Source organism: Serinus canaria, chromosome Z (assembly GCF_022539315.1).
Source record: "Serinus canaria isolate serCan28SL12 chromosome Z, serCan2020, whole genome shotgun sequence".
Classification (NCBI taxonomy): Eukaryota; Metazoa; Chordata; class Aves; order Passeriformes; family Fringillidae; genus Serinus; species Serinus canaria.
Genome location: NC_066343.1, coordinates 24,951,748 through 24,965,802, shown reverse-complemented (window position 1 = coordinate 24,965,802; position 14,055 = coordinate 24,951,748). Strand labels below are relative to the sequence as shown.

Genomic DNA, 14,055 nt, shown 5'->3' with positions numbered 1-14,055 from the left:
AAGCACTCTTTGTAATGACTCATGCTGCATTTCTTGTTTACGGCTCTGTGAGTTGATTATTAATGTGTTTTAAGCCTGCTTGAAATGTTCTGTCCCAGTTGAACAGGTTTGTTAATGTAAATATTATAATTAAAAAGCAGACTTCTTTGGAAGAGCTCTCACCACAGCTGCACTTGCCTGAATCACCACTGGTTAGAGGTTGCTGGCCAGATTCTGATCTGAGTTTCAGGGGTGAGAAGTATTAGCCTGGATCTGCTGATTGTAAATATCTGCAGGACTTGTTAGGCTGCACAGATGCACACAGCTTACCTGACTCCAGTTTCTTCTTTCTGAAGTATTCTAAAGCTCTTGTCTGTTTGCCCTCTTCACATCTTGCTGATTGTATGTGATCCATGTGTAGCTGTCAACAAGAAAGTTTGTACCCCATCAGTGAATAAGAACGTTATGAGAGGGAAACTGGGGCCTGAGGAAATTGTTCACTTGCAACCACAAGGAAGCATTTTGCGAAGCTGAAAACAGATAGCAGAATTTATTTTTCCTCTTCTGACACATTTGACTTGCAGCAGTGTAATGCTTTTGTGTGCTGTGTAGATAAATTTACAAGGGTATGTCAAAAGATTGATACCATGGATGTGAGATTTGCTACCATTAACTAAAGTCACAATTTATCATTTCCGTTCTCTCCCCAGCACATCAGGACTGCATTTGCTTGCTTTTACAATAGAAAAAAAAAAAAAATAGAGACCTCAGCTTAACTTCCAATCCCAATCATTTTTCTAGTCTTGCCCGTTGAGATAAGAATAATCCTCACAGCTACAGGCAAGTAGTCTTTGCTTGCCTAAATTGATGTATAACAAGTGCACACCTAGGGATGATACATTCTCATTCAGTTTCACAACCAGGACCTGGGCAGAAACCCAGGAAAAGCCTATCTCTGCCTGACATTTGATTGCTGAGTAGCATGGAGTTGCCATCCAAAGCAATTTTTATAACTCATGAAATATCTGCATCTTCTACATTAACAGAGAGGAAGAATATTTCAGAGACTTCATTTCATGGGCTTTGAATTTAATGTGGGATATCATTTATACATGAATCTTTTATGTCATATCCCCTTATACATCCATGGAATATTGTTTAAGAGGTGTAGATCACAAAAAGCCTTAAATGGTTATTCCATTGCGGAAAAGAAACCTGTTTGGCACAGGTTCTGCTTTAGTCTACACCCAGATCCAAGCTGTCTGTGTAGTAATAGATATTTTTACAACAAAAATTTTCAAAATCACTGTTAAAATATTGTAAATTATGGTAACCTTTCAGAGGTCTCTTCCCATTCTCATTATCAGCTAACAGTTGATGGGAAGGCTCTTGAGGCTGAAAAATAACATGGCAGAGCTTTGGCCGCATTTCAACAGACTCCAAGCTGTTGCTTGCATTTTGGCATGGCTTAGCTCCAGGAGTGCCTCAGGTTTGCCTCTCTGAGGGAAAGATTTGCATTCTTTCCAATGAGGATTTCAGGTCTGAACAGTGTTTCAGTGTGCCAATCCACTGTTTGTATTTAATGCTAACAAACACTCAAAGCTCAAATGCATATTTTGGTCATCTAATAACTAATTAACAATAGCAGTTCGGATGCAATTAGGAGTTCAGATTGAGTTTCCTGAGATTACTGTCAGTTTGATTACTTTTTTGTTCTGTCATATTGTCTTGAAGTCTCAATTTTTTCATTTTCAAGATTGTGCTTCCTCCAATGATCTTTAAGTATAACATGTTTGTGCATAGCTTTCACCTGATTTTCTTAAGTAGTCCTAGTTTCCCTGGATGCATACGACAAGAGATGGAACAGTGTCATAGAAGTGACAAAGAAGTCCAAAGTCTGTCCAGCCCAGGCACCATATTGGCCCAGCATGATAGGCTCTACTCCAAATTCCTCACTTTTAGGATCAGGGGCTTATTAATAGGAATGGATGCCAAGGAGCACCAGTCAGCATGAATGCTAGGTGAGGTTTGTAGTCACACTTTGAGTTCCAGAGATGAACACTTACTGTGCCACTGCTGCACCATTTTTGGTCACTTCTCATTATGGTGGATGATAGTGCAGTAAAAATTGCCTGTTCTATCACACAGTTAATCTTACTTTAGACACAGTGTATATTATGCCAGATTATCTTGGTGTTTCATACCAAGGTTAGAAGAAAGCTTGATTCTATTCCAGAGTCAATTTATAAGGCCTGGGGGCAGGGGTGAGGAGGGTAATAGATTTTTTGGTGTATTGTATGGGTATTTTCATTTTGTTTTATGAAAGTTAGTGGGAAAATCGGAAAAAGGATAGTGTCAGCCTTGAAACACTATCCAAATAATTTATTCAACTATAAATATGTCTACATTTTCATTCTCTCTGTGGACAATCTTTTGATTATCTCAGTGATTCCCACACTCTTGCTTACAGTACCTGATCAAACACCCAGAGCCAGAAGATGATGTAGCTCTTGAAATCAAAATCAGGCAATGTTTCTGAACTTCACTGCACTTGTTTGTTCTGCTCTGAGCTTTAAAACTGCAAAGGTCTGTGCAAGATGCTGAGTTACTAGGCTTCTAATTCAGTGTCCAGAGTTTGTAATGCAGTCGTGGTGTTTCCAGCTGTCTGCCGGTTCCCGTGCCAGAACGGCGGCGTCTGCGAGCGACCCAACGCCTGCTCATGTCCGGATGGCTGGATGGGCCGTCTCTGCGAAGAGCGTATGTATACCATCCCTGACTGTAATCCTAAGGGTGTTATTGGTAAGACAGAGGAATTTACTGCAGTGAACCAGAAGAGGCATAAGAGATAAAACCATAAAAATTACTAATATATTCTTCTTGACAAATGAAAGGGAACAGAAAGGTATATACTTGGCTTGTTTCTAGAAAAATAACCATTCCCTTACATCTTCAAAGCAAAACAAGCACTTCTTACATTGATGTGATTTTGTTTCTGGGTGCTCTTTCACTGTGGTTGAAGAACCCCTTGTTTCAGTTCTCCAAAGTCTGTTTCTAATCGCAATACCTAATAATTTTGGGGAATGAACAGAGATTAGGACAGAAGAGATGTGAGTGTTCTGCTGGTGGCTGCATTAGTTTCTTGTTTTCCGTTTTTTTCAGTCTGTGGTTATGAACCTCATCAGTTCATATTTAAATAATGTAATGTGTCACATTTTTCATGCTGTCCCTCCTGACCTGTGTACTTGTGCATCACATGTTCTAGACTTGTTTTTCCTGTCATGGATCTCCAAATTATTAGAGAACTAGATCTACTCTCACTGAAAAGATCCAAATCTGACTCTCAAATCAGATTCCCTGGGTGGCATTGGGATGCCAGTTTGATCCGTTTTTCTCTTCATAGTGGTCTTAGCATAGGGAATTTGGGAGATTTAACCCTTTCAGGCTGGCATAGCTGCTGCATGAGCAATCTTATTACTGTACACATAGTAAGGCATAGGCCTATGTGGATGGAAAAGAGAAGTTCCTTTATTTAGTATTTAGTATTTAGTATTTAGTACTTAGTATTCAGTATGGCCCTGAGGTAAGGCTTTAGCGTGTCCAAGATCTACAGCAGGGCTGGTGTCACTGTCCCCAGATCTGAGTCACTAGTTACTGCCCCTGACCCTGAGTATACATGGAAACCTACAAAAATTGTGCACATTCTCATCTAGTTCTTGGAAAAGAATTTGGCTCAAGTATCATATGTTTAAGTGGTCCTCTGAATCTATCTCTGCAGCTTTCAAGTCTTCTCTTTAACAGTATTGGTTGCCCATGGCACAATTAGTGGTGGATACAGAATGAGAACAAGAAGTTCATCAAGTTTTCTCTTTTTGCATTTATGGAAACTCCAGCTATATGGTATATTTACACAGCTCCTTTTTTTGCTGTCCCTGTGCCTGGCAGTATCACCAGAGCCATACATGCAACTTACAAGTAAGTCTCACACTCTCAGCAGAAGAGGCTTGCACCCTGTGTCTGACAAAATTGTTTGGTATCCCACAGTTGAGTTTATTAGTTTCATCAGTAATGATACTTGAGGCATTCTCCAGAACCAGGCATTTCATTTATGATTTCAGTCATCATCCAATTCAGACTGTCAACTGACCTGGCAGGTCACACTTCATGCAGGTACAGGCATTAGGGGATTGTTTGTTTGTTTGTTTGTTTGTTTGTTTGTTTGTTTGTTGCTTTAGTATAGATAGTTAGAAAAGGAGAAAAGAATTCCCGCAATTGGTCAGTGCAATACCAATTTTGCATTGCTTGTCAAACAAAGTGCAGCAGTGAACAGAAAAACAGATTTAGTATTTGAAGTTGAGGGCCTGTTCTGTAAGCCCAAGGAATTTTTGAGGGCTAGCACTGTGCACTAACTTCTCAGGCCACAGCAAGCCCACTGAGAGAATTCAGTCACCTTGTAGTTCACAGTACATTTCACAAAAAATATAGGCTTCATCTTCTTGAGAGAGTCCTGACCATTCTAAAAAACTTGCAGGGTACTACAAGTTTAATGATAAAATATTTCCTGGTGATACAGGTTAGTCCTGTGAGGTCCATGGAAGTTCACAACTATTTTCTTATCCAAGATGACTGCACCTGCTCAGCTTGACCTCTGCTTTGCAGCAGCAGAAAAAGAACCCCTACCTCAGTGTTCTGCAGCCCTCATCCATCCTCCTAGTATTAAACTCTACTGGAAGTCCCACTTGAGGGTCCAAATTCGAGACCCAGCTCAACTCTTGCTCTTCTTAGAGCATGTACACTCAAGTACTTTGTTCACTTAGCATAGTGGAGATGGTAGTTTTGTGAAGATGCTTAAAGCATGAACACATGGGAATTTTGCAGATCTGCTCACAGGAGCAGTGTAGCTCAATTGCTGCTCTGTTCAGAGGTCATGAGCTGCTTGGTATGTGCCTTGTTTCTTCCCCAGAGCTTCCAGCCCTAGCCTTTTCCACCCAAAATGCCTTGTATCCAAGCTGCCTTTCCCCAAGGGGCTTATAGTCTCACCTGTCTCAGCATGCTTTCACTGGCACAGACAAAATGCTCTATGGGCAGGACACAGATTAAATTGTTTTGGGTGCTACATCTGGAAGCCCAGAGAATTCACAAACTGTCCAGTTTTTTGTGAATAAAGCATGAACTGGTTTTGTTAGCACCATCACAGAAGAGGCCAGTATCTGTGGATATTACATGTGAGATACAAGCAGCCTTGTCTCATTGAACACAGAGCCTACAAGCAGCCTACAACTGCTGAAGGACTCCAGCAGTTGCTCCAGCCTGTCCATTTTTTTGCCACTACTCTTTGTCATGTTGTTGTATGTGCTGCTCATGCCTGGTGGGAAGGTCCTGCTCAGCTCTGCTGAGCAGCTCAGCTCTCCATGCAAACACTTCAAGGGGCAGTAGAGTTTCCAGTTAAACATAAGTTCATCTGTTGCACACTCTGTTCTTTGCTTTCATGGGAGATAATTATTTTCTCTGGTTCTCCTTATAGCAATATGCATTCTGCCATGTCTCAATGGAGGTCGCTGTGTGGCCCCTTACCAATGTGACTGCCCCCTCGGATGGACTGGATCACGCTGCCATATGGGTAAAACTTCTTACCTGCATTTTTTCTCACTTTTTGGAGCTCTGCTAGCAATACCTAGCGCAGTTCTCTAGGGACTCATAAAACTCCTAAGCTTGTAACAGGAAAACCCAGGCCTAAAATAATGTTCCTGGGAGATTTGCTGTTCCCAGCTGTAAACTACCTTCAGACTTGTCCCTTCCTGATGAGTCTTTTAAACTCCCAGAAAAGCTTGCTCTCAAAAAGGACAGACAGTGCTCACAGAAGTACCTCCTGCAAAAAGCAGTGTAAAGGATAAAGGGTTTCCAAGGAGAAGAATAAAACTATTTTTCTCAATTCCAGGTGCATGATTTTCATTTTCATCTTCAGGAAATTCAGGTCATCATTATATTCACAAACAAGCTGCAGGTATTATAGAGGTTTTTCACCACATAGCTGTCTGATTGGATGGATGCCCACTGATTGCCTGGGACCTTGTCATGGTTTTGGACTGGGCACAATGCCAGTGCCTCCATGAAAACACATCCACCCTGGTGTCTACTGTGAGATGTGACCAGAAACAGAGCAAGCAAACTCCAACTTAGGAATAGAGGGGAAAAAAGCTTTATTAAAACACACACACACACACACACACACACACACACACACAGAGAACAGAATGGAAGTCTTTCAAACACATTTCTCCTCCCCCCTCTCAACCCACATTACAACATACAGTGCAAACTCAAATCTCCCTTCAGTCCCCATCTCCCAGGTTTTAATTCTCAGTCCATTATCCTTCTTCAAACAATCAATACATTCTATTAAAGAGGAAGGAGTCTTCTCCTTGTACCACCATTTCTTGACTAACCCCTTTCCATATTCCATGCTCTCACCATGGAAATGGACCAGAAGATTGCTTTTGGGGTTTCTCTTTTTAAGGATACTTTGGTCAGTTCCAGAAAATGACAGTCTCTCCATTTTGGGATAACAAAATCCCCCCCATTTCCCCCGGGGCTAGGGCTTCACGACAGAGATCCTCTTCATTTCTGATCTCTGCCCACCACTACTCTTCACTGCCTTTCTTGGATCTGAGCCATTGCTTTCCCCCCAAAACCGCAGTCTCTGTGTTACAATAGAAAGTTAGTCCGTCCACAGACGAAAAAAACTGCTCCTCCGTTTATCTCTTCCCAAGTAAATTCTTCTCATTATCTCCACTACTCCCTACTCACACAAACCTCTCATTTCACTTGTCCATTTCTTCTTGTTCTTATCTCTGTCCTCCGGGAGGATCAACGTTTGGAAGGTTTCCATCATGAGGGGAAAAAAAAGGGTTAAAATCATCTTTTATAGGTGCCGGACTCTCTTCTCATGTTTGGCCGACTTCCCAGGAGCTGTAAGCCGCATCTTACCTCTTTTCACTCCTTTCTCTCTCTCTCTCTCTAGGAAGCAGGGTGGGGGGGGGGAATTGCTCGGTGCTCCTCACTACTTCCACCCCTCCATCCTTTCACTTCCCCCCCCCCCGGTCTCTCTCTCCAAGATCCAAGGCCTCCGGCCTAGCTCACGGCGCCTCGTGGCCTTTTCCCCTCCCCCACCCGGCCTACAGCCGGAGAGGGAGAGAGAACTGACCGATCCCTTTGCTCACCGAAAAGCCAAGAGAGTCACTTCCTACCAGTTCTGCTTTTTATACCCTGTGTTCTCAGAGGTGGAACCATCTCCTCATTGGTCCAAACAGGTGCCAATATTCACATCTGAGCCCCCACTGGGCTAACCACTGTCTCCAAAAAAAACCACTTCCTTTCAAACCAGGACAGACCTGAATCAGGACAGAGAGCTCACCAAAGCAAGGATTTGAGGGTGATTGAGTTCAACAGATACATTGTACATGGGTGCCTTACATTAGGTATCATCTAAGTTCTTTGAGCAAATTCAATGTTCTCTTCTTTTTACTAGATCTCTTACTTTCACCTAACCAAAGGTGAAGGTCATGGAGCACACAAAAATAGTGAGGGGTAGGAGGGGAGTGATTCTAGTGTCCAGGTTTGTGGCCTAACAAATCCATTTGTGTGAGATAAGGTTGGCTGCAGTTACAGAAAATATTTTAATTTGAGTTTAGAATTTGGGGTTCCATGTGAAGACTGAATGGGCACCAGGTTTTGAAAGACTTTTCCCTGTGAAAAGACAGTAAAGCTCAGCAACTGACTGATAACTGAAACATCTTTCAGTCATTGTTAGATCTTAAACACTTAAAAATATTAGCTATTTTTAAACATATATTTCAGTTTCTTCACTGTGTTTTTATTGTCCAGGTGTTTCTTTAATGATTTTTAATTGGAACTTAACATGAAAGCCCAGTTTTGCCTTCCTGCAAGACTTTGAAGTGCCTGATGGCGTGAGCTGGGAAGGATTCATGCCTCTCTTAATGAATGTTCATAGTATTTGTTAAACTGATAAGAATAGTGAATCTGGGGGAAAAGCTGTGCGATACACTGCAAACCAAATCCTTCTGCAGAAAATTGGAATACCAGAGAGACCATTTTAACTCTGAACTATTGTATTTTGAAGGGACTCTTGCCTAACATGTAATGCATCATTTCCTCTCATATTTCACAAGCTTTGCAGCTATAATAGGTGCTTGAGGAGGATAAATAGCTTCTTGGCTTTTTGGCCAGCCATTCAAATCTGTACAGGCTTGACTTGCTTTTCAGTAGCTAAAGGGAAAATTATAGTGAACAACTGCATCTGCATCATAAACACTGCTTATGAAGTTTTTTTAATCATTTCTTGTTTCAGCTACTGATATTGACATTTTGCTGTGATAGAGAAATACTTCACTGACAGCTAAAGATGTTTTGGTCATAAGCTTCATTCCAAAATCAGAAGTAATTTTCAACATTATGTACTTGGGGCACTTAATTGTATATGGATGGTCTATCACAATAGCCTCCTGCCATTGTTTGTTCTTGTTTGCCCCAGAGGAACTCGAGTAGGGTTTTTGCATTGCTGTGACTACTCATTTCCATTTCCTGTAATTCCATAATAATCAGTGCTTCCTGATGCATATTACTTGCAAAAATAAAAACCCAGACTTTGTTCTCACCAGTATCTTTAGGGCTGTCCTCTACATATGGCATTGTCTGCTTTAAAGTGTTCACATATTTTCTGCAATATAAATGTGTGTGTTTGAAGGACCTCATTAAGTGTATATCTGAACTGATTCTATAAACTGTGTGGTTCTTTACCTTTCAATCTCAAAATTGATAAGAAGACTTGAAACTTTGACTTTTGTTTGGTTACGTGATACCTTTGGGTTAGTCTGTCACACAAAAGCATGTTCAGCCAGACCAAGCATGACCTGTAAGGCAGGCAGGGGTTTTTTCTCCAATGCCCTGTTGCACCTAGTCTCACCTCTTAGGGCTATCCAGTGTCTTTCAGGATCTTAGTCATTCTCTGCTTCCTTTCCTTGCCTCCATACAGGTGCCATTCCGTGAAGTCTTGCTCCTTGCTTGCTATTGATCTGAACATGGCTTTCTGACCTTCAGCTTCCTCTGCTTATGCTGTCTCTTTCTATACTTTTTTCCCATGTCTGGTATCTGCTTGTCCTGGCTAGTGCTAAGCTGTCACATGCCTTTAAAAAAAAATCTACATTTTATTCCTGTTCTCCTCATGATTCTTCTAATTCTTGCTCCTACTTTTGCTTGCATTCCTTTGTTGTTTTAATGGGAATCAAAGAACAACAGAATTTTTAAGGCAATGTAAAATTATACACTGGCTGTTTCAGGCAGCTCATACAATGCATCAGAGAGCAAAAGTAGTGGAAGGAGTCAAATCACACCTAGCAGATGTATGCTTCTCAGGCTGCCCTTCTCATTCTTAACAGAATACAGCATATGGATTTTCAGTGTCCTGCTACTAAATCAGCTCGTTATGGATGTGCTCATTAATGCAAATTTGTGTGTGTTTGTGTGCAGCTGTTTGCCAGTTGCCTTGCTTAAATGGTGGGAGGTGCATACGACCAAATCGGTGCTACTGTCCCTCTTCCTGGACTGGACCTGACTGCTCTAGGTAAGTGTTGCTGAGCACTGTCCTGGGGCTAGACTGAATCACACCCTACTGAACTCTAAATATGAGGAATGAGCAAATAATTTTAACATTTAGAGCATCTCTAGATTCTGTAAATCAGTAACCTTTTGATGCCTCAGGTTTTATGGGAAATATGTAAAGACCTTAGAGGGTACTCTGCAAAATGATTGCCAAACTTGTAGAAAACTCAGAAAATTCTATCTTTACATGTAAGCAGACAGGCAAACCCACAATGTTTAGACTGATTTTTTCATTATGTAAATGGAAGTGGGATTTTGACATGTAATACAGAATGTTCTTTGGGAAATTTTGGTGGCTTACTCTTTACTAGTGTTCATTTTCAACTGTATATACCTTAGCTAGATCCATGTTTAAGACTGGCATTATGCAACATTTGTCATAAATAATAAGTCATCTTACACCCAGCATTGAGTGATGTAATCATTTAAAGAGTACAACAAGGTGCCTGTGACACAAGTCCAAGTTCAAATCTCCTGGCAGCTCTAGGGCCACGATAGCAAAAAATGCATATACGTCAACTCGCTCTCACTCTTACTGAACACAGTGGTCGTTATCCTGGAGAGTTAAATAAGAACCAGGTGAATATTAATATTTTTCTGCAGGGAACAGATAAAGCCTGTGACATTGTAATTTTTTCTCTTCTTCTTTCTGGGCAGATAGTGACAGACATTCTTACCTAAATCTCTGACAGACAGTTTATCTTAAAGCTATAGAAGAGATGCTTGACTGAGAAATCACATTGTCCAAAACAAATAGTGTTCATTTGTCAGCTATGATTATAGGTGCCTTTGTGAAGCAATTAAATGTATTGCCAGCAAACAGTATTTTTTGGACAGCTTTAGACTAAAAGGTCTACGTTTGGTAGTATTTCCATTTAGGACATGAAGCAGAGAAGCCCAAATCCAGTGGGCATAATAACCAAAAATAGTGGAGTTTATCTCTTCAGGCTATTCCCAAACCAGACTATCCTTGGCTTCTTTTGTTGGATTTTTTTGTCCAAGTGCATAGATCTGTGCAGCAGAACACAGAAGGTGGGTCATTATCCCTGCAGGATTGGGATCTAGCAGCTTGTCCCTTCCAGAGAGGACATTTGTTTGAGAGGACGTTTCCCAGACATAACTGGGTGGATGAAGTAAAGACAGAAACAAGCTCTGAGATCTCTTTCACATATTGTTAAGTTTTGGCCTCAGTTACTTGTGGCTCTTTATGGGATATGATACCTGGGAATTCTAAAACAATACAGACAAATAACATGATAGCAGAGTTTCCCTGCTGCAGGTTAATAGGGTGTGGATTTATAAGGGGAAGCTGAAAGGTCCCAAAGTTTTTATCAGCATGCAGAATAAGACTAGTTCCAGATATATGCTATGTCAGATATTTCTATTTCCCATGGCCACGCTCTCCACTTCTTTGAGCTGTGGCATTCTAATCCTTGGTATACTTTCAGACACCATCCTCTTGTGCCTCAGTGTTGATCATTTGATATGTTCAGCACACCACTGATTTTATATTTTTTTGGGTTTTTGATGCAGGAAACGGAAGGCTGGATTCTATCCCTTTTAACATCAGAGCAGCAATTCTACATTCAGATATCTTTCTTCAGCCTAGGCACCAGGGCTTGGATTCTAATGCATTGTAAATCAAATCCATTGTTTCCCTTCCCCCACCCCTCCCCAGCTCTCTTGTTTTGTATTTTATTTTGTGATACATCTTTCAATTTTTAAAGAAATCCTCTGTATTTTTCATTTATAAAAGTATTATCAAATATATGCTGCTACACAGGTGTCATACACACATACACATACAAATGTAAAGATTCCTACAATCCACTGAGGAAGTGGTTGTTTAAGCGGAAGTCCCTCCCATTTCATACATTAAGTAAGCTAATGAAACTCTACTATACTGCCAGCCATGATTAAACAGAATATGGCAATTCTGCTTACAAGCTACCAAAGCATACTACTGTCCAGCAACTCAACAGTAAAGTGTGTTACACAAGGCTGAATGAGCCACTAAACTCTGCATTGGGCCTGTCTTGGAACTTCAGTTGATGAAAATTATAACTGCATGTGGTAAGGTCTGTATTGTAACCACAGTTTCTGGCGAGCATAAGATTCTGTAGTGTAGTTCATGTGACATTAACTTCCTTGGAGAGTGACTTAATAGGAGGCATCAGCTTGAGTTTTACATGAAATTTCTTAGTAAAAGAGATGAGGGAACATGATCTCGTTCAGAGAAGAATGGATTAAGTCTAGCCAACAAGTCTTTGAAGCTTTCTGATCTACAGGCTGTTCAGGTATAGCTCTAAGCTGAATAATCCAGGACCCAGCAGCAGGAAGCAGATGGATCTCTGAAACTTGCACTCTCCATTTGCCATGGGACTCACGACCTGCCTGTAACCACTATCCCTTTCCAGTATAAATGAAATACATCTCTTCATAGGTATCTGATAGGTGAATGTTTTTGATGTCTTAGGATTGGGTCCCAACGTCTGACTGCCCCTGAGATGGAGAGAGAAGGCACCAGCTTAGGTTTACAAGTGAAAATTTGCTATTGCTTGCCAAAATGTTGCAGTTTTGTTATGCAGAATCCTCAAAAAATAGGAAAAGGCCTCTCTTGAGAACACACAGGCAAAAATGTTCAGCTGACTGAGAAATACTGAGAGCATACATGTTATCAGATTTCTCATTCTCAGACTGGTGATCCCCCTGTGTCTGAGGAAAACACACACGAGTGCCACCATTAAGTCATGCTCTGATGAGTTGAAATGTCAAAATTTATGACTAAGTAGGGTGGTGGAAGTACAAGACAGAAATCATCTGCATCTTTGAAAGTCACATGTTTGGTAACTGTTATCAGTTAGCAAAAAGTCTGTTTTATGAAAAAAGATCTTAGAGTCAGAACAAGAGTCATTGATCAGAAGCTCCATTTTTCCCAATAATAAGAAAAAAGTGTAATTTGCAGTTATCATTGGGAAAGAAAAAGAGAAATAAATGTTACCTTCTGTAGCTTTCTATTCCTGCTTAGTTACCCTCCAGATTTAAGAGTGTGCACAACTGCCCCACCCCACTTTATGGATGTACCTTCCTTTTATGCATGAACCCTGATACAGGAAAGTGATAGGACACCAAAATGAGCTCACAGTTACAGTAACAGGGCTCTAGTAAATACTGACACATAACTGATGGCTGTTAGCCTGAGACCAGAAATGGGGAAGAAAAAAAGAAACAAAGTTGTCAACCATTAGGAGCTTTCAGCCAATTAAAAGAAAAACAGATAGTAAAGAATAGGAGTCACTAGGGGATCAGATTAATGTGAATGTAGATTCCTTCCCAGTGGGAGCTGCAACCAGCTGAAGAGTTGTGGTTTTAGCTCCCACAACTTTCTTTTTCTAATGGACTCTGCTAGCACGTAGCAAAAATCTTCTGTCTCCCAGCTCCACAGCCATCGACGTTTACAGCTTTGACTGAAGTTAATGTTCAGTAAGTAATGTCCACATTCCAGCACACTGTCACCACCATTTGTAGGTACTTTGTTCCTTGACTTCCTTGCTGCCTTAACAGCAAATGAAGGGAAGCTGCAGTGAGCAACACAGGACTTCTCAAGGGAAAAAGTGCATAGGTGAGAAAAGTAGATCTTTATGTGTCATTCTCATGTTTTTGTCCCTTTTCCAGTGTGCTTCTCTGGTGTGTCCTATGGCTCTGTCCTGGTCATGTCCAGAGCAGAACAGCAGTGGTGAGGAGAGTGCTTAGATCTGGTAGGACATTGCAGGACAGTTTAGGGCTGGAGAATAGCTTTTAGCATCCCAGCTTCACACTGGTGACTTGTACATGGAGTCCAGGGATCAACCCAGTCAACACATTTTGTAAGGAGATGTGGTGTTAGGACAGAATAGCTGAAACTAGAGGCTGTCATATTAGTGCTATTGATGATGTTTTGGTACTTGCTGGAATATTTTCCCCTCCCTACCCAGTACTGTATTGTCATTTATGTCACTGCTTGTTGTGTGTTTTAAACGACTTCCATGTGATGCACTTTACACTGTAAATAAAGTTGCACCCTGTTTAGTACCTATATAGAGGCAACATGGTATTCTTTTTGTAAACCCTCACAACAATGATATTAATATATTAATCTTTAAGATCTGATGGCAAAGACTACAAAAATTGCTTGACCTCCACTCAAGCAAAAAGACAAAACAATTGCCAGCAAACTTAAGAGGTTGTGTTGGATTAGTCCAGATTTGATATGTGGATAAAAATGCAGTTAGCACCTCATTTTTCCAATCCTTTCTTCTGCTAGGGCATATTTTTAAACTTGTAAAGGCCAAATTTACCATTGGCATGAAGAGTCAGATTAAAACCTGCTTCACTCACCACTGAAGGAGATACAATTTGTTT

General features: G+C 40.9%; 1 protein-coding gene across 3 annotated transcripts in view; it reads left to right on the top strand.

Moving 5' to 3' along the window:
• The window catches only part of SVEP1 (sushi, von Willebrand factor type A, EGF and pentraxin domain containing 1), a 128,080-nt gene extending 114,351 nt beyond the window's left edge, over positions 1 to 13,729 (top strand). For all 3 annotated transcript variants that reach the window (XM_050987141.1, XM_050987140.1, XM_050987139.1), the window contains 4 exons: positions 2,641 to 2,736; positions 5,501 to 5,596; positions 9,523 to 9,616; positions 11,188 to 13,729. In XM_050987141.1, the coding sequence (XP_050843098.1) occupies positions 2,641 to 2,736; positions 5,501 to 5,596; positions 9,523 to 9,616; positions 11,188 to 11,218 (317 nt within the window). In that variant the 3' untranslated portion in view covers positions 11,219 to 13,729. The remainder of the gene's footprint in view (positions 1 to 2,640; positions 2,737 to 5,500; positions 5,597 to 9,522; positions 9,617 to 11,187) is intronic.
• The last annotated feature ends 326 nt before the right edge of the window (positions 13,730 to 14,055 follow it).